The sequence below is a fragment of the Nycticebus coucang genome, chromosome 6 (genome assembly GCF_027406575.1).
Source record: "Nycticebus coucang isolate mNycCou1 chromosome 6, mNycCou1.pri, whole genome shotgun sequence".
Taxonomy (NCBI): domain Eukaryota; kingdom Metazoa; phylum Chordata; class Mammalia; order Primates; family Lorisidae; genus Nycticebus; species Nycticebus coucang.
Window position 1 is genome coordinate 11,133,030 of NC_069785.1, and position 19,952 is coordinate 11,152,981.

At 43.5% G+C, this 19,952-nt stretch overlaps 1 protein-coding gene across 8 annotated transcripts in view; it reads right to left on the reverse strand.

Moving 5' to 3' along the window:
- Positions 1-10,627: 10,627 nt before the first annotated feature.
- The window catches only part of TOGARAM1 (TOG array regulator of axonemal microtubules 1), an 89,704-nt gene continuing 80,379 nt past the window's right edge, over positions 10,628-19,952 (reverse strand). For 6 of the 8 annotated variants that reach the window (XM_053595347.1, XM_053595345.1, XM_053595342.1 and 3 more), the window contains 4 exons: positions 17,869-18,058; positions 15,146-15,365; positions 13,463-13,549; positions 10,628-11,753 (listed from right to left, as the gene is read on the reverse strand). In XM_053595347.1, coding sequence (XP_053451322.1) covers positions 11,497-11,753; positions 13,463-13,549; positions 15,146-15,365; positions 17,869-18,058 — 754 coding nt within the window. In that variant the 3' untranslated portion in view covers positions 10,628-11,496. The remainder of the gene's footprint in view (positions 11,754-13,462; positions 13,550-15,145; positions 15,366-17,868; positions 18,059-19,952) is intronic. The other 2 variants (XM_053595350.1, XM_053595349.1) reach the window with 2 other exon arrangements.

Genomic DNA, 19,952 nt, shown 5'->3' on the forward strand with positions numbered 1-19,952 from the left:
TGGGACTACAGACACCTGGAACAATGCCCAGCTATTTTTGGTTGCAGCCGTCATTGTTGTTTGGCAGGCCCAGGCTGGATTAGAACCCACCAGCTCAGGTGTATGTGGCTGGCCCCTTAGCCACCTGAGCCACAGGTGCCGAGCCCACAAAGATAATCTTATTTAGCTTTACATGACTTTAAAAATTGTATATCATAGGGCGGCACCTGTGGCTCAGTCGGTAAGGCGCCGGCCCCATATACTGAGGGTGGCGGGTTCAAACCCGGCCCCGGCCAAACTGCAACCAAAAAATAGCCGGGCGTTGTGGTGGGCGCCTGTGGTCCCAGCTGCTTGGGAGGCTGAGGCAAGGGAATCACTTAAGCCCAAGAGTTGGAGGTTGCTGTGAGCTGTGTGAGGCCACGGCACTCTACCGAGGGCCATAGAGTGAGACTCTGTCTCTACAAAAAAAAAAAAAAGAATCTGGATCAAAAAAAAAATTGTGTATCATAATCATAAGCTTTCGGAAGAAAAAAGATATTATACCAAAAAATGTAGTTTAGGAGGTAACAGGCTCTAAAGTACAGTATTGATAGGTGATCTCAGAGCAGAGAGATTGGAGAAATCTGATAGATGGAAGAAGGTCTTTATTCTGAGAGAGGATACCCGAGAATGGTGAGGTCCAGGATAGTAGGTCTTCTCAAGGGGACCACAAGGATATACCTGCAGCATCGTCTCTATGGTGATTCAGATCTTGAAAATCTGTAGACTTAACTTCCTAGAACTTGGAAATTTCCACTTCTGTGAAATCCTGTAGTTCTGTGGAGGCTGGAACAGCATCTCCTCCTTGATTCAAACTGGCCAATAAAAAAGGTACCTATGGAGCAGCGCCTGTGGCTCAGTGAGAAGAGTGCCGGCCCTACATACCGAGGGTGGTGGGTTCAAACCCAGTCCCGGCCAAACTGCAACAAAAAAATAGCCAGGCGTTATGGCAGGCGTCTGTAGTCCCAGCTACTTGGGAGGCTGAGGCAAGACACTTGCCTAAGCCCAAGAGCTGGAGGTTGCTGTGAGCTGTAATGGAACATCACTCTACGGAGGGCAACAAGGTGAGACTCTGTCTATAAATAAATAAATAAATAAATAAATAAATAAAGGTACCTATGAGTTAGAACTTTGGGATTGGAGATAGAAAAGGAAAGACCAAGCCAATCAGGGAGCGCTGCCATTTGGAGTTCTTCCATCCTGTAAGCTCCCAGCTGGTAAATTGCGCCCTTCCTCTTATAAACATGGTGTTTGGATGCTCTTTCTCTCCTTTGGGCCTCATCTTCCTGCAACAATTCATGTAGTACCTTTCTTCTTTTTGCCATCCCAGAAGCCATGTCCGCCCTGCTCCATTCTCTAAAGATCGACCCTTTGCAGGAGGACAGCCTGTTACATAGCAAGAGTAAAAAACCATCTTGAAGGCTATGTTAACCAGTTTGATGAAAATATTTCAAACTGGGTGGCACCTGTGGCTCAGTCGGTAAGGCGCCGGCCCCATATACCAAGGGTGGCGGGTTCAAACCCGGCCCCGGCTGAACTGCAACCAAAAAATAGCTGGGCGTTGTGGCGGGCGCCTGTAGTCCCAGGTACTCGGGAGGCTGAGGCAAGAGAATCGCTTAAGCCCAGGAGTTGAGGTTGCTGTGAGCTGTGTGATGCCAGGGCACTCTACCGAGGGCCGTAAAGTGAAACTCTGTCTCTACAAAAAAAAAAAAAAGGAAATATTTCAAACTGTATATAAACCAGCACATTGTGGGCGGCGCCTGTGGCTCAGTGAGCAGGGCACCGGCCCCATATACTGATGGTGGTAGGTTCAAACCCAGCCCCAGCCAAGCTGCAGCAAAAAAAAAAAAAAAATAGCCGGGCACTGTGGCCGGCGCCTGTAGTCCCAGCTACTCAGGAGGCTAAGGCAAGAGAATCGCCTAAACCCAGGAGTTGGAGGTTGCTGTGAGCTGTGATTTCTTGGCACTCTACCAAGGGTGATAAAGTGAGACTCTGTCTCTAAAAAAAAAAAAAAAAAAAAAGACCCAGCACATTGTACCCCATGATTGCATTATTGTACACCGCTATGATTTAATTAAAAAAAAAAAAAAGAGTAAAACCATCTTAAAGTAAAACTACCACAACTATGGATGGGGATGTTTGGCTTCTACATACCAAGTCATTCCCCAAGCAAGGTCAAAAAACAATGTCTGTAACATAGACCCCCTCATACAGAAACAATGTAACAGGCTCAGCACCCCTAGCACAGTGGTTACAGTGTCAGCCACATACATCCAGACTGGGCCAGCTAACCAACAATGACAAGTGAAACAGAAAATAGCCTGGCATTGTGGTCAGCGCCTCCAGTCCCAGCTTCTTGGGAGGCTGAGGCAAGAGAATTGCTTAAGCCCAAGAGTTTCGAGAGAAGCATGGTGAGACTCTGTCTCAAAATAAATAAATAAATTTTTAAAAAGAAAGAAACAATGTAACATATATAATCCTCCCCCCCAATAAAGACACTTATTAACTTACCCAGTGGTCACAAGTTTTGCAAGGAGGTCTGAGATAAGACCAGCTACATGTTTTACCCAAAAAAGCTTACTTTATAAAAGGATGCCTTCTAGACTGCCAGGTGCAGGGATCCACCTGCTCCAGACTGCTCTAAGTCTCTATTACAAGTTTCTTTCTGGGTGGTGCCTGTGGCTCAGTGAGTAGGGTGCCAGCCCCATATACCGAGGGTGGCGAGTTCAAATCCAGCCCCGGCCAAACTGCAAAAAAATAAAAAATAAATTAAAAAGAAAAAAGTTTCTGTCTGAGGCTGGCCACATACACTGAGGCTGCCGAGTTCTAATCCGGCCCGGGACAGTCATGACAACTGCAACAACAACAACAACAACAAAAATTACAACAACAAAAATTAGCTGGGCATTGTGGTGGACACCTATAGTCCCAGCTATTTGGAAGGCTGAGGCGAGAGAATCGCTTAAGCCCAAGAGTTTGAGTGCTGTGACATCATAGCGCTCACAGCACTCTACCGAGGGCTACATAGTAAGACTGTCTAAATAAATAAATAAATAAAATAAAATAAAATAAAAATAGTTGGGCATTGTTGTGGATTCCTGTAGTCCCAGCTACTTGGGAAGCTGAGGCAAGAGAATCATTTGAACTCAAGAGTTTCAGACCAGGTTCAGCACTTGTAGCTCACCAGCTAGGGCACGGGCCACATACACCTAAAATGGTGGGTTCAACAATGACAACTGCAACAAAAAAACAGCCAGGCTTTGTGGCAGGAGCATGTAGTCCCAGCTACTCGGGAGGCTGAGGCAAGAGATTTGCTTAAGCCCAAGAGTGAGCTGTGAGCTGTGACACCAGAGCACTCTACGGAGGGCAACAAAGTGAGACTCTGTCTCAAAAAAAAAAAAAGGCTCGGCACCTGTGGCTCAAGCAGCTAAGGCGCCAGCCACATACACCTAAGCTGGCAGGTTCGAATCCAGCCTGGGCCTGCCAAACAACAATGACAGCTGCAACTAAAAAAATAGCCGGGCATTGTGGCGAGCGCCTGTAGTCCCAGCTACTTGGGAGGCAGAGGCAGGAGAATCACCTGAGCCCAGGAGTTGGAGGTTGCTGTGAGCTCTGATGCCACAGCACTGTACCCAGGGTGACAGCTTGAGGCTCTGTCTCAAAAAAAAAAAAAAAAAAAGAGTTTGAGACCAGCCCAGCCTGAGCAAAAAGTGAGACCCTGTCTTTACTAAAAATAGAATAATTGAGTCAAAAGGATTTCTTGAGCCCAAGTTGGAGGTTACTGTGAGCTATAATGCCAAGGACTCTATCCAGGGTGACAGAGTGAGACTCTTGTCTCAAAAAGAAATTAAAAAAAAACTTCACTGCCTGCAAAAAGGTCTTTTTGATAACTGTTTTGAAAGTCCCTGAGCTGACAGAAGGGTTGGGAGCCTTCCCACTCCTCCCTGAGAGGAGGGCAGCACCGGATGTCTCCTGCCATCAACAGATAAGAAACTAATTGCTATTATCAATCTGCTGTGTGAGAAACAGAAAAAGCCAACAAAGCAACTCCCCCCCACCCCCGCTTTTGTTCTCAGTCTGCTGAAGCAGAGAAGTAAAGGGTATTTTTATTCTTGAAAAACATCTCACTGCTTCTCCTGGGGCCTCACTTTCTCCCTTTTTGGCTTGGCACTCTCTCTCTTTCTCTTTTTGCTATCATTTTCTTTCTTTCTTTCTCTGGAAAATAAACTTTATGCTATTTTTTTTTTTTTTTTTTTTGGCCGGGGCTGGGCTTGAACCTGCCACCTCCGGCATATGGGACCGGCGCCCTACCCGTTGAGCCACAGGCGCCGCCCAACTTTATGCTATTTTCTATCCTAACCTTTGTCTGTGAGAATTCTTTCTCAACCAGCAGTGAACATTTCCACCCTTTCAGTGTGTTGTTGTGAAGCCAGAAGCCCCCTTGGCTTTGCCTGTTCACACATCTGCTTCCCTTTGACCTTCTGTAATGTTGTGACACAGCAACAAAGCTCCACCAGAGGCTTACCAGATGCCCATGGCACACTTCTTTGTACTTCCCAGGCTAGAAAATAATCTTTTTCTTTTTCTTTTCTTTCTTTCTTTCTTTCTTTCTTTCTTTTCTTTTCTTTTCTTTTTTTTTTTTTTTTAGACAGGGTCTCATTTTTATTGCTCCAGTTCAGTGGCATCACCACAGCAACTTCAGTCTCTTGGGCTCAGCTAACCTTTTGCCTCAGCCTCCAGAGTAGCTGGGACTACAGGCAGGCACCACCACTTGCAGCATTGTGTACGGATGGAGTCTTGCTTTTGCTCAGGCTGGTCTCTTCTGGCCTCAAGCAATCCTCCTGCCTTGGCCTCCCAAACTGCTGGGATCACAAGGTGTGAGCCACTGTGTCCAACCCATAAACCTCTCTTATTAAAAATAATTACCCATGGCTTGGTGCCTGTGGCTTAAGCAGCTAAGGTGCCAGCCACATACACCTGAGCTGGAGGGTTCAAATCCAGCCCGGGCCCACCAAACAACAATGATGGCTACAACCAAAAAGTAGCTGGGCATTGTGGCGGGTGCCTGGAGTCCCAGCTACTTGGGAGGCAGAGGCAGGAGAATCATTTGAGCCCAGCAGTTGGTAGTTGCTGTGAGCTGTGATGCCACGACACTCTACCCAGGGCGACAGCTTGAGGCTCTGTCTCAAAAAAAAAATAATAATAATTACTGGGCGGCACCTGTGGCTCAGTCCATAAGGCGCCGGCCCCATATACCGAGGGTGGCGGGTTCAAACCCAGCCCCAGCTAAACTGCAACCAAAAAATAGCTGGGCGTTACGGTGGGCGCCTGTAGTCCCAGCTACTCGGGAGGCTGAGGCAAGAGAATCGCTTAAGCCCAGGAGTTGGAGGTTGCTGTGAGCTGTATGATGCCATGGCACTCTACCCAGGGCCATAAAGTGAAACTCTGTCTCTACAAAAAAAAAAAAAATTATAATTACCCAGGCTGCGCCCATCACTCAGTGGGTGGAATGTTAGCCATATACAGGAGGTCTGGTGAGTTCAAGCCCGGCCTGGGCCGGCTAAAACAACAATGACAACTGTTGCAACAACAACAACAAAAATAGCTGGGTATTGTGGCAGGTGCCCATAGTCCCAGCTACTTGGGAGTCTGAGGCAAGAGAATCACCTAAGCCCAGGAGTCTGAGGTTGCTGGGAGCTGTGATGCCACAGTGTTCTACTGAGGGTGACATAGTGAGACTCTGTCTCAAAGACATAAAACAAAATAAAATAAAAAATAAATTACTTAGCTGGGCGTTGTGGCAGGCGCCTGTAGTCCCAGCTGCTCGGGAGGCTGAGGCAAGAGAATAGCGTAAGCCCAAGAGCTGGAGGTTGCTGTGAGCCGTGTGACGCCACGGCACTCTACCCGAGGGCAGTACAGTGAGACTCTGTCTCTACAAAAAAATAAATAAATAAATAAATTACTGTAGGCTGGGTGTGGCAGCTCACACCTATAATCCCAGCACTCTGGAGGGCCAAACCTGGTGGATTGCTTGAGCTCACCAGTTGCATATCAGCCTGAGCTACAGGGAGACCCTGTCTCTAAAAAAAAAACAAAAAAAAACCCTCGCCAGCCATTGTGGCAAGTGCCTGTTGTCTCAGCTACTTGGGAGGCTAAGGCAATAGGATCACTTGAGCCCAGAAGTTTGTGGTTGCTGTGAGCTCAGAAGCCATGGCACTCTACCCAGGGCAATAAAGTGAGACTCTGTCAATAAATAAATAAATAAAATAACAAATAACCCTAATATGAGGCCAGTAGATGATCTAAGACAGACCCACTGAAGAGAAAAACTCAATTCAAGTTGGGGGGAGGGGAAGTGAGGGAGATGGGAGGGGATTGGTTTGCTTCCACTTAATGGCACAATGTAAGGGATATGGCACTCTTTTTGGGTGGGACATGGTTACAACAGGGACTCTATCTAACAAATGCAAATATTGTAACTAGTTGTTTGTACCCTCACATTAAACTGAAATAAAAAATAAATAGCTAAGGGCAGCACCTGTGGCTCAGTGAGTAGGGCCCATATACAGAGGGTGGCGGGTTCAAACCCGGCTCCAGTCAAACTGCAACAAAAAATAGCCAGGTGTTGTGGTGGGCACCTGTGGTCCCAGCTACTGAGGAGGCTGAGGCAAGAGAATCACCTAAGCCCAAGAGCTGGAGGTTGCTATGAGCTGTGACACCATAGCACTCTACTGAGGGTGACAAAGCGAGACTCTGTCTCTAAATAAATAATGCCTCGGGTATTTTGTTATAACAACATAAAACAAAGACATATCTCTGATAATGGTATCACTATTCACCTAGTTGCTCAAATCAGAAACCTAGGAATCATTTTACTCTCTTCCTAATTTCCTCAGTCAAAACAGTCCCTTATCAACTCTGTCAGTTCTAATTAAAATATTTCATGAACTTCTCGGTGATGCCTGTGGCTCAGAGGGGTAGGGCACTGGCCCCATATGCCAGAAGTATTGGGTTCAAACCCAGCCCTGGCCAAAAATAAATAAATAAATAAAATATTTCATGAACTTCTCAAATCTTCCCCATCTCCACGGTTACTCCCTTGGGGCAGGCCACAGGTATTTTTCTCTCAGATTCTTCTGATAGTCTCAAGTGTTGAGTATTACACCAGAGAAAAGAAAATTGTGAGGTATGCAAAATTTATCATGCCCAGAGAGATTTGAGTGCAGGACTTGAGTCCAGTATCCCCTAGCTCTTACACTTACCCCAGGGGCAATTGTTTGAAGTGATTTTGTTTCTGACAGCTATCTCAATATCTTCACATTCCCAGAACTTGTGATACAAAGAACAACATATAGCCAATCAATAGCTTAACTTTTTTTTTTGAGACAGAGTCTTTGTCACCCTGGGTAGAGTGCCGTTGCGTCACAGCAACCTAAAACTCTTGGGCTCAAGAGATTCTTTTGCCTCAGCCTCCAGAGTAGATGGGACTACAGGTGCCTGCCACAATGCCTGGCTATTTTTAGAAATGAGGTCTCCCTCTGGCTTAGGCTCGTTTCGAACCTGTGAGCTCAGGCAATTCACCCCGCTTGGCCTCTCAGTGCTGGGATTACAGGTGTGAGCTACTGGGCAGGGCAATATCACCAACTCTTCTCTCTTGAGTGAAGAGAGATCACCTTTTGGGTGATGGGTTTGATGCTGGACTTGGGTTGGATTACTCTGGTGGGATTAGACTTTTGTAATCATCACTGCTGCCTATTTGTTTATTCCAAGTAAATATTTATTCAGGCCTTCAGTTTGTGATCTAAAGATAAAATCCTCCTCTAAGTGAACAGACTCCTTGTGGTCAAGGGCAACCCAGAAAAATCTTGAAACTGAGTTTCTGGTGGTGCCTGTAACTCAGCAGCTAGGGCTCTGGCCACATACAGCAGGGCTGGTTGATTTGAACCCAGCCCAGGCCTGCCAAACAACTATAACAACAACAACAAAATAGCCATTGGTTAGGGCGCCAACTACATACACTGGAGCTGGCAGGTTCAAATCCAGCCCAGGCCTCCCAAACAACAACAACTAAAAAATATAGCTGGGTGTTGTGGCAGGCGCCTATACTTGCAGCTACCTGGGAGGCCGAGGCAAAAGAATTACTTAAGCCCAAGAGTTTGAGGTTGCTGTCAGCTGTGATGCCATGGCACTCTACCAAGGGCAACACAGTGAGACTGTCTAAAAAAAAACAAACAAAACAAACAAAAAAAACCCCTGAGTTTCTAAGAAAGATGGGAGCTATAAAGGACCATTACATTTGTGCTTTTTCTCTTCATAATTATTCATGACTCCAACTACAGCTTGTTAAATATGTACAACTAGCCACCTTGATTTTTTAGAGACAGTCTTACTTTGTCACCCTCAGTAGCATGCTGTGGCATCACAGCTCACAGCAACCTCCAGCTCTTGGGCTTAGGGGATTCTCTTGCCTCAGGCTGGGTTTGAACCCACAAGCCAGCATCTACTCCCTGAGCCACAGGCGCTGCCCCCTAGCCACCTTGTTCAATATAAAATTCATATTTCTTTGTCTCTCCCTTGAAGCATGTGTTCCCAGCTTGTGTTCTGGAGCCTTGTTCCCCAGTCTGCCAGAGTGGACACTGATAGCTGTAAAACTCTTTATAAAAAATAAAGCTCTCAGACGGCGCCTGTGGCTCAGTGAGTAGGGGTGCTGGCCCCATATGCCAAGGGTGGCGGGTTTGGACCCAGCCCCAGCCAAACTGCAACAGAAAAATAGCCAGGCGTTGTGGCGCGCGCCTGTAGTCCCAGCTGCTCAGGAGGCTGAGGCAAGAGAATTGCGTAAGCCCAAGAGTTAGAGGTTGCTGTGAGCTGTGATGCCACAGCACTCTACCGAGGGCCATAAAGTGAGACTTGGTCTCTACAAAAAAAAAAAAAATAATAAAGCTCTCCTTTTTCCTAAACGTTTTTTTTTTTTAAGTTAAAAAGCTTTTCCTTAGTTTTTTTCAATCAGTGACCAGTCTCCAGTTCTTTGCTGACTTCTGGTTTTATAAAAGTTCTTTATTTGGGGTGGTTCTGGCTATGTCACAGGGACTGGAGTGGGGTGACGTCATCATAGCTCACTGTAACCTCAAACTCCTAGGATCAAGCCATCTTCCTGCCTCAGCTAATTTTTCTACTTTCTGTAGAGACCTTCTCGCTCAGGCTGGTCTCCCTGGCCTATAGCTCCTGGCCACAAATTATCCTCCAGCTTCAGCCTCCCAAAGTGCTAGGATTATAGCCCTGAGCCACCACGCACTGATAACAATTGAGAGAGTTCAACTCTACAGAGCTCAATATCAAGATGTTATAAAATAAAGAAAATCTTTAGGCTTGGCATTCTTGTAAATTAATGGCTATATTATTTATAATAAAAGATGGTTCACAGATTATGTGAAGCTATAAGGCCAGGGCACTCTACCAGGGGTGACCAAGTGAAACTGTCTCAAAAAAAAAAAAGAAAAGAAAAGAAAAAAATGGGCAGTGCTTGTGGCTCAAGGAGTAGGGCATCAGCCCCGTAAACGGGAGATAGCAGGTTCAAACCTGACACTGGGCAAAAAAAAAAAAAAAAAATTATGTAAGTGTATAAATAAAAAAATTAGCCAAGTTTTTTTTTCCAGACAGTTTCACTTTGTTGCTCTCTGTAGAGTGCTTTGCAGTCCTAGCTCACAGCAACCTCAAACTCCTGTGCTTAAGCGATTCTCTAGGACTACAGGTGCCTGCCACAATGCGTGGCTATTTTTTAGATAGGAGTTCTTACTCTGGCTCAGGCTGTCTCAAACCTGTGAGCTTAGGATATCCACCCACCTTGGCCTCCCAAGTGCTGGGGTTACAGGCGTGAGCCACCTTGCCCGGCCTAATTAGCCAAATCTTTACTCTTCTTTTAGATAAATTTCAAATAGCAGTGAAACGTGTTTGTTTATTTCTCAGAAGTTGTGAATACAGAGTCACAATCTGAAAATCCAAAGCATTAGAAAACTGGTCAGTTACACAAGCAATGAAAAAGAATGAATACAAAATCATAAAATTTCAGAATAGGATAGGACCTTAAAACTTATCTAGTCCAGCTCTCATATTCTTTTTTTTTTTCGAGTCAGTTTCACTTTGTCACCCTTGGTCGTGTGGCCATAGCTCACAGCAACCTCCAACTCTTGGACTCAAGTGATCCTCTTGCTTCAAACTCTCAAGTAGCTGGGACTACAGGCACCTGCCACAATGCTTGACTGTTTTTTTTTTTTAGAGACGGGTCTCACTCTTGCTCAGGTTGGTCTCGAACCTGTGAGCTCAGGCAATCCACCTGCCTTGGCCTCCCAAAGTGCTGGAATTACAGGCATAAGCCACCGCGCCCAGCCTCAGCTCTCACATTGTAGAGATGAGAAGGTTGAGGTCCAGGCCTAGCATGTGACTAGCTAATTTCCTATAAAGCTAGAATAAAAACCCAAATTACTGTTAGGTTAATAGTGATAGGTAAATATCACAATTGAGTAGGTCAACTGAAAGTAATAGATCAATATTAATTTTTTTTTCTATTGTAAAAGACATGAAAGTTACAAAAATAAGACACCCCCAAGTCTACAGAAATAAATCCTTTTATTTATAACATTCCTTTTCTCGTTTAAGATGCATACAGTACTTGTAAGCCCAAGAATTCTGAGAAAAGCTATAGAAGACCTGGCACTATTTTTGAGAATTACACAACTGGGCAGGAAAATAACACCTTTATAAATGTCAGGACATATAGAAATAAAATTTAGTGTTTACACACAAAAATAGGTAAGTTACATTCAACACGTTTTCTTAAACGTGCATTTGAAATGTTTAATGTTGTCTAAGACTTTGGTCATCATGCTTTATTACAACCTAAATTTCACAATTATGTAGATAATTAAACCCAAAAGGTAAGCAAATATATCACATTAACACAGCAGCAAAAGCTAATACTGGACAATTATATTAGTGGACTGATTCAGAAATACATGTTTTTCACAAATAGCACACAAGACTTAGTTTGATAACATAGTTCGATGGCTTCCACTTCATAAAATAAGGCTGAGTAATGAGACGTAGCAGAACATGATTACATAAAAAGTATATTTTTAATTACAAATCTAATCGTACATACAGGGCAACAAATTGTAGTTTCTATCAAACAGTGCAAATGAGCAGGATTTTTCTCAAAAAATATTAAAACTGGATTTATCCCATGTGCCTCAGATTTCATGAATAATAGGATTAATTAATTATTTTAGGGTTTTATTTGATGGGTACAAGTAGTAGGGTGATGTAGGATAGTTATGTACTCATAGGCTACAAATAAAAATAGCCATTGACTTAATTTACTGAACGTTAACTGCAGGCACTGAAAACGAAACTTTTAAAAAGTTCCCTTTGTCATCATGTAAACAGTTTTGTTCATCATACCATACTTTATCAAAGATTCATAATTCATTTAAAATTGTCATCAAGCAATTCCTCTAAATTCTTTTTGATATGTGGTGGTTGAGATGCAGCCTGATTTAACAGATTCTGACCCATCTGTGCAAAAAGTGCTTTTGATAATTTAGCTGTGGCTGTTCGTATATTTCCTCCAGCTCCAGGCAGGGAGCCACTATTTGTCATGTTCCCCAAGAGGTGCCATAAAACAACCAACACTTTCTGTTCTGTGGCATGGGGCTTCCTTTGATAAAGTTCCATAACAATATCTGAAACATAAAAATATGGTAAATAGTGAGGATTTTTATAAAAATAAGTTCAAATTCTGCTAATAAAGCACCTAAAATACATGCATACTAATCATCTTCCTCATGTCATTTGTAATAAAAAAATAAAGCTTCTTAAGAGAAGTAAAAACAGAACCCTCACCTCAAAGATGGAGATCTTCCAGTACAGTATTACAATTCCATATAACAGGAAAAGTTCAGGCAAATTGGTAAAGAGAACTGACCACAAAATTCATCGCAATGTTATCCAAATGAAGTTAAATAAAAATTTATACATTTTTTTTTTTTTGAGACAGTCTTACTATGTTGCCCTCGGTAAAGTGCTGTCACACCACAGCTCACAGCAACTTCAAAGTCTTGGGCTTAAGCAATTCTCTTGCCTCAGCCTCTCAAGTAGCTGGGACTTCAGGCACCTGCCATAGTGCCCGGCTATTTTCTTGTTGCAGTTGTCATTGTTTAGCTGGCCTGGGCTGGGCTCAAACCCACTAGCCTCGGTTCATGTGGCCGGCACCGTAACCACTGTGCTATGGGCACCAAGCCAAAATTTATACATTTTAAACTCATAGACCTTTTATCAAATAATTTTGAGTTTTCTGAGTGCACCAACATTTGATTTTAATGTCTTTTTATTTTTCCTGTATTATTTCTACTAACAAGATGACAAAACACTGGAAAAAAGGAAGAAAATTCTATTTTTTTTCTTGAGACAGAGTTTCACTAGATTGCCGGGGAAGAGTGTCATGGTGTCATAGCTCACAGTAACCTTAAACTCTGGGGCTCAAGTGACCCTCTTACCTCAACCACCCAAATAGCTGGGATTATAGGCACCTGCCACACATCCAGCTAGTTTTTTTTCTATTTTTAGTAGAGATAGGGTCTCACTCTTGCTGAGGCTGGTCATGACCTCCTAAGCTCAAGCAATCCATCGCCTCAGCCTCTCAAGTGCTATAATTACAGGAGTGAGCCATTGCGCCTGGCCAGAATAAAATTTTGAAGAAAATTTTCTGGATAAAAGTTTTAAAAGATTCTCGGTGGATTGGGGCGGCGCCTGTGGCTCAGTCAGTAGGGCGCCGGCCCCATATACCCAGGGTGGTGGGTTCAAACCTGGCCCCGGCCAAACTGCAACCAAAAAATAGCCGGGCGTTGTGGCGAGCGCCTGTAGTCCCAGCTACTTGGGAGGCTGAGGCAGGAGAATCGCTTAGGCCCAGGAGTTGGAGGTTGCTGTGAGCTGTGTGAGGCCACGGCACTTTACCGAGGGCCATAAAGTGAGACTCTGTCTTTACAGAAAAAAAAAAAGATTCTCGGTGGATCATTACACACTTTATTTCTACTTCATGGGCAATGATATTGAAAAAGCTAAGCTAAAATACTCATCAGTTTATTCTTTGGTAATAAAAGGTTTCTTTAGAAAGTACAATTGTGGCTCATTGAGTAGGGTGCTGGCCCCATATACTCAGGGTGGTGGGTTCAAACCTGGCCCCAGCCAAACTGCAACAAAAAATAGCCAGGCCTTGTGGCAGGCTCCTGTAGTCCCAGCTACTTGGGAGGCTGAGGCAAGAGAATCACCTAAGCCCAAGAGCTGGAGGTTACTGTGAGCTGTGATGCCATGGCACCCTACCCAGGGTGACGAAATGAGACTCTTGTATTTAAAAAAAAAAAAAATAAATAAAAAGTACAATTAAAGTCTTTACCAGCAAGCTTTTCCGTCATATCCTGTTTTGCTTTCCCATTCAAAAACTGAGCTTTTGTGCAAAATGGCTGTAGAAGTAAATAATTGTCTAAACAAAAAGAATAACACAGAGAGACATGTTACTTCATTTGTATTAAATAGCATTGAAAGGAAAATATATATTTGATGAAAATGTCTTAAGTTTTAAAAATGTATATAGCTAATCACTATTTAAAATTCTTTTTCAAGCCTTACCAGAGTAACATTCTTTCTTTTCTTTTTTGAGACAGAGCCTAAAGCTGGGGCAGAGTGCCATGGCGTCATAGCTCACAGCAACCTCTAACTCTTGGGCTCAAGTGATCCTCTTGCCTCAGTTTTTCTATTTTTAGTAGAGACAGGGTCTTGCTCTTGCTTAGGCTGGTCTTGAACCCATAAGCTCAGGCAATTCACCTGCCCTGGCCTCCCAGAGTGCTAGGTTTATAGGCATAAACCACCACGCCTGGCCCCACTTAGTGGGATTTTTTGCAGAGCAAACTTTTAAAAATTTTGATGCAGTCCAATTTATCAGTTTTCATGGATCACGCTTTTAGTATTTCTCACATAAAAAACTCTTCACCAAGCCCTAAGATTTTCTCATGCTATGTTCCATAAGTTTTATAATTAAAATTTACATTTAAATTCATGATCCATTTTCAATAAATTTAGTATCAGATATGAGGCTGAAACAGAAAAAGAAAGAAAAGTCCAAGATAAGGGAAAAGAAAGTAAATTTATTTTTTATTTTATTTATTTATTTTGGTGAGACAGAGTCTCAAGCTGTTGCCCTGGGTACAGTACTGTGGCATCATAGCTCACAGCAACCTCAAACTCTTGGGCTTAAGCGATTTTCTTGCCTCAGCCTCCCAAGTAAGTGGGACTATAGGCACCCACCACAACGCCTGCAATTTTTTTTTTTTTTTGGTTACAGTCATCATTGTTTAGTTGGCCGGGGCCAGGTTTGAACCTGCTAGCCTCGGTGCATGCGGCTGGCACCACAACCATTGTGCTACTGGTGCCGAGCCTATTTTTTTGTTGTTGTTGTTGAGACAAGAGTCTTATGTTGTGGTGTCACAGCTCACAGCAATCTCAAACTCTTGGGCTCAAGAGATGAGAAAGTATATTTAATGATATAGAATTTAATCACTAGAATTTAAAAACTCTTAGGGAAATAAATTATATGATGATACTAAATTTAAATATTGGATAACTAGGATTTCAGCATTATAAAAAAAAAAATGTTTAATCAGAAAGTGTGAAAGTAAGGCGGCGCCTGTGGCTCAGAGCAGGGCACCGGTGGGTTCAAACCTGGCCCCGGCCAAACTGCAACAAAAAAAAATAGCTGGGCGTTGTGGTGGGCACCTGTAGTCCCCGTTACTTGGGAGGCTGAGGCAAGAGAATCGCCTAAGCCCAGGAGCTGGAGGTTGCTGTGATGCCACAACACTCTACCGAAGGTGACAAAGTGAGACTCTGTCTCTTAAAAAAAAAAAAAAAAAAAAAAAAAAAAAAAAGGGGGCGGTGCCTGTGGCTCAAGGAGTAGGGCGCTGGTCCCATATGCTGGAGGTGGCGGGTTCAAACTCAGCCCCGGCCAAAAAAACCACAAAAAAAAAAAAAAAAAAAAAGTATGAAAGTAGCCAAAGCAATTTGAATGCCAAAGTAAGATTCTTACCTACGTGCTGACTTAGTGCCTGAACAACATTTGTAGCAGCAGTGTAGATGCCAGGATTCTTGGAATTCAGATTATTATCCACTATTGCTGGAATTAACATATTGATTATAGGAGACAAATTGTCTCTAAGTAAAGGAATCATTTTGTACATTGTTTCCAGAGCCACCAGATTTACTTTACTATTAGAATCATGAAGTCGAGATTTAAAAGCATCAAAGATCTGAAAGTAAATTGGGAAATTTAAAATAAAATAATGTTTATAACTATTATATTTAAATTCCCTTGGCATTTGATAATATTTCTCCTGCTTTATTCAGTTTGTTTTTATTTTAATTTAATTAGTTTATTTTTTTGAGACAGAATCTCACTTTGTCACCCTTAGTGGAGTGCTATGGCATCATAGCTCACAGCAACCTCAAACTCCTGGGTTCAAGTGATCCTCCAGCCTTAGCCTCCTGAGTAGCTGGGATTATAAGTGCCTGCCACAAGGGTTGGCTATTTTTAGAGATGGAGTCTCCCTCTTGATTAGGCTCAACTCCTGAGCTCAGGCAATCCACCTGTCTCCTCCCAGAGTGCTAGGATTAAAGGAGTGCACCACTAGTCCAGCCCCCCTTACTCAGTTTAAAAAGACACATAAGACATTCTATTGACAGTGGGGCCCGTAGCTCAGTGGGTGGGGCGCTGGCCACATACACCAGGGGCTGGTGGGTTGGAACCCAGCCCGGGCCTGCTAAAATAACAATGACAATTGCAATAAAAAAAAAATAGCCAGGCGATGTAGTGGCGCCTGTAGTCCCAGCTACTTGGGAGGGTGAGGCAAGAGAATCACTTAAGCCCAAGAGTCTGAAGTTGCCGTGAGCTGTGATGCCATAGTGCTCTACTCAGGGCAACACCTTGAGACCTTGTCTCAAAAAAAAAAAAAAAAAAAAAATTCTATTTAACATGAACTTAGGCAACTGGAACATAAAAATTTGGATACTAAATCTAAATGAAAAATGTTTTTATAGCAAAAAGAGAAAGTTTTAACAATCACCCCAAAAGACATCCTAATGAAGGTTGAAAATGTGGCTCAGTAGGCAGATAATTGACTTACCATAAATATGATAAACATGCTGTTTTCTGGAAGGTGCTGGTTAGCTTAGCTAACCCTAAGAATTTAAGAAAGTTTGTTTTGGCTCAACACCTGTAGCTCAGCGGCTAGAGCGCCAGTCACATACACCAGAGCTGGTGGGTTGGAACCCAGCCCTGGACTGCCAAACAACAATGACAACTACAACCAAAAAATAGCTAGGCGTTGTGGTGGGCTCCTATAGTCACAGGTAGTTGGGAGGCTGAGGCAAGAGAATCCTTAAGCCCAAGAGTTTGAGGTTGCTGTGAGCTGTGATGTCATTGCACTCTACAGAGGGCGACATAGTGAGACTGCCTCAAAAAAAAGAAAGAAAGAAAAGTTTGTTTTATGTCTATTTATTCCAGAAGTAGACATTCTACTGTGGAGATATGACCTCATTTCAGTTTAGGGGTTATCAAAATTTTAGATGCAATTCTCTTGCCTTAGCCTCCTAAGTAGCTGGGTCCATAGGCACTGGCCACAACACCCGGGGCTATCTTTCAGTTGCAGTTGTCATTGTTGCTTAGCTGGCCTGGGCTGGGTTCGAACCTGCCAGCCTCACTGTATGAGGCCAGCACTGTAACCACTGTGCTATGGCACCGAGCCTATCATTACTCCTTAATTTGTCTTCTTTAAGAATGATATCTTGCTCTTTGAAATGTCACCCTCAGAAGAGTGCCCAGGTGTCATAGTTCACAGCAACCTCAAACTCTTGCGCTTAAGGATTCTCTTGCCTTGGCCTCCCAAATACCTAGGACTATAGGTGCCCACCACAATGCCTGGCTAATTTTCTGTTGCTGTTGTTGTTGTCATTGTTGTTTAGCAGGCCCAGGCCTGATTTGAACCTGCCTGCCTCAGTGTATGTGGCCAGCACCCTACCACTGAGATATAGGCAACGAGCCAGGAATCCTTAACTTTCATAAACTCAAGATAAAATAAAGTTAACGCTAAAAATAGCTGGGAGTTCATGGGGGGAGCCTGTCCCAGGCAAGAGAATCACTGCTTGAGCCCAAGAGTTTGAGGTTGTTGTGAGCTATGATGCCATAGTACTCTATTGGGGGCAACAAAGTGAGACTCTGTCTCAAAAAAAAAAAACAAAAAACAAAAAACAAATAAAGACTAGTTATGTTTGCCACATTTCATGTATATAATATAAATTTAAGAGAAGATAAAGTAAATTTATTTTTTATTTTATTTATTTTTTTTAGAGACAGAGTCTCATTATGTCACCCTCACATAACGCTGTGAGGTCACAGGTCACAGCTCACAGCAACGTCAAACCTCAAATTGCTTCCAGTGGTTCTCAACCTTCCTAATGCCGTGACCTTTTAATACACTTCTTGTGGGTGGTGACCCACAGGTTGAGAACCACTGGTTTAAGCGATTCTCTTGCCTCAGCCTCCCAAGTAGCCTGGACCACAGGCATGCACCATGCCCAGCTAATATTTTTAGTTTTTGTAGAGACAGGAGTCTCATTATTGCCGAGGCTGATATTGAAGTCCCACTTTGGACTCCCAAAGTTTTAGGATTAAAGGCATTGAGTCACAGCACCTGGCCCTAATAAATTTTATTGGCTACAGACTTCAGATGAAAATTAATTTTGACAGGTCCTTACCTTCACAATGTTTCCAATAACAAGCTCTTGATTATTTTCAGTATCTGACAAAAGCTGCTTAATCCCATTGATACGATCACGAAAGTCTTTTGCATTTAATAAACCTGTTATGACTTTAATGTACTCAGCACTTTCAAAGGAATTACGAGGAACTGATTTTCTGGTGACTTCGCGTACTTCAGTCACCTCTCTAAAGCAAAAGAAAGGTAAATTTAATTTCATTTTCACTTTCCTGAACCACAAACATAAAAAATTCTCATTTTAAATTCACTTTCTAAAATTCATAAAATTATCTAACCCACAGACACAGTTTCTGTCTCCAAGATCTCCCCTAGGACTGATTTGCTAAGACGATTCATAGGAGTTAGTATATACAGGTAATTTTACTCATGGCTAAAATTTATTACAGCAGAAAGATATCATTGGAAATTAGCAAAGGAAAAAAGTACATAGGCCAAAGTCTGGGGGAAGCCAGCCTCAAGCTTTCAAGGGTATACTTTCCCAGTGGAATCACACAGGACACACTTAATTCCTTCAACAATAAATTTGTGACAATGGCTACTTGGGAGGCTGAGGCAGGAGAATCGCCTAAGCCCAGGAGTTGGAGGTTGCTGTGAGCTGTGTGACGCCACGGCACTCTACCGAGAGCCGGCCCCATATGCCAAGGGTGGCGGGTTCAAACCCGGCCCCGGCCAAACTGCAACAACAACAACAAAAAAATAGCCGGGCGTTGTGGCGGGCGCCTGTAGTCCCAGCTACTCGGGAGGCTGAGGCAAGAGAATTGCGTAAGCCCGAGAGTTAGAGGTTGCTGTGAGCCGTGTGACGCCACGGCACTCTACCTGAGGGCGGTACAGTGAGACTCTGTCTCCACAAAAAAAAAAAAAAAAAAAAGAAAGTGAAACTCTGTCTCTACAAAAAAAAAATAAAAATAAATTTGTGACAACATATATGACATGTTGCCTACCAATGAAGTTGATTAGAGTGTCTATGTCCAGAGTTTTTTTTTTTTTTTTTAAGACAGAGTCTCATTTTGTTGCCCTGGGTAGAGAGAGTGCCATGGCGTCATAGGTCACAGCAACCTCCAACTCAGGCTCAAGTGATCCTCTTGCCTCAGCCTCCCAAGTAATTGGGACTACAGGCACCCACCACAATGCCTGGCTGTTTTTTTTAGAGATGGAATCTCACTCTTGCTCAGGCTGGTCTCCAATTCCAGAGCTCAAGCAATCCACCCTCCTTATCATCCCAGAGTGGTGGGATTACAGGTGTGAGCCACTGCACCCTGCCCATGTCCAGGTTTCTTACTGGGAGCTGGTTGCATATGGATCTCTACCTAGGACACACCAAAGTTCCAGACTCCCAGAAAGAAGGACATTTTCAGCATAAGCCACAATGTTTGCCCAAGCAATGTAGGCATAGTAAACTATCTCATCAGTTAGATAATAGTGGGAATCCTAAAATCCTAGTTTCTCTGTATTAGCCAAAAGCTAATCTTGCAAGCAGGTGTTAGCCAAAACCTAACCTTGCAAGTAGGCCTTTTTGTTTATCTTTTTTTTTTGGAGACAGGGTCTCACTTTGATGTCTGATCTAGAGTACAGTGGCTTGGTCATAGTTGACTGCAATCTCAAGCAATCCTCTTTCCTCAGTCCCCAGAGTAGGTGGGATTACAGGTGCATGCCACCACATCTACTAAATTTTGCACCTCGAACAATCCTCTTGCTTTGGCCTTCCAAGGTGCTAGGATAAAAATTATGAGCCATTGTGCCCAGCCAACAAGCAGGCCTTTTTTTTTTAATTGTTTTTTATTAAATCATAACTTTGTAGGGCGGCGCCTGTGGCTCAGTGAGTAGGGCGCTGGCCCCATATGCCGAGGGTGGCGGGTTCAAACCCAGCCCCGGCCAAACTGCAACAAAAGAAAAAAAAAAAATAGCCGGGCGTTGTGGCGGGCACCTGTAGTCCCAGCTGCTTGGGAGGCTGAGGCAAGAGAATTGCGTAAGCCCAAGAGTTAGAGGTTGCTGTGAGCCGTGTGATGCCATGGCACTCTACCCAAGGGCAGTATAGTGAGACTCTGTCTCTACAAAAAAAAA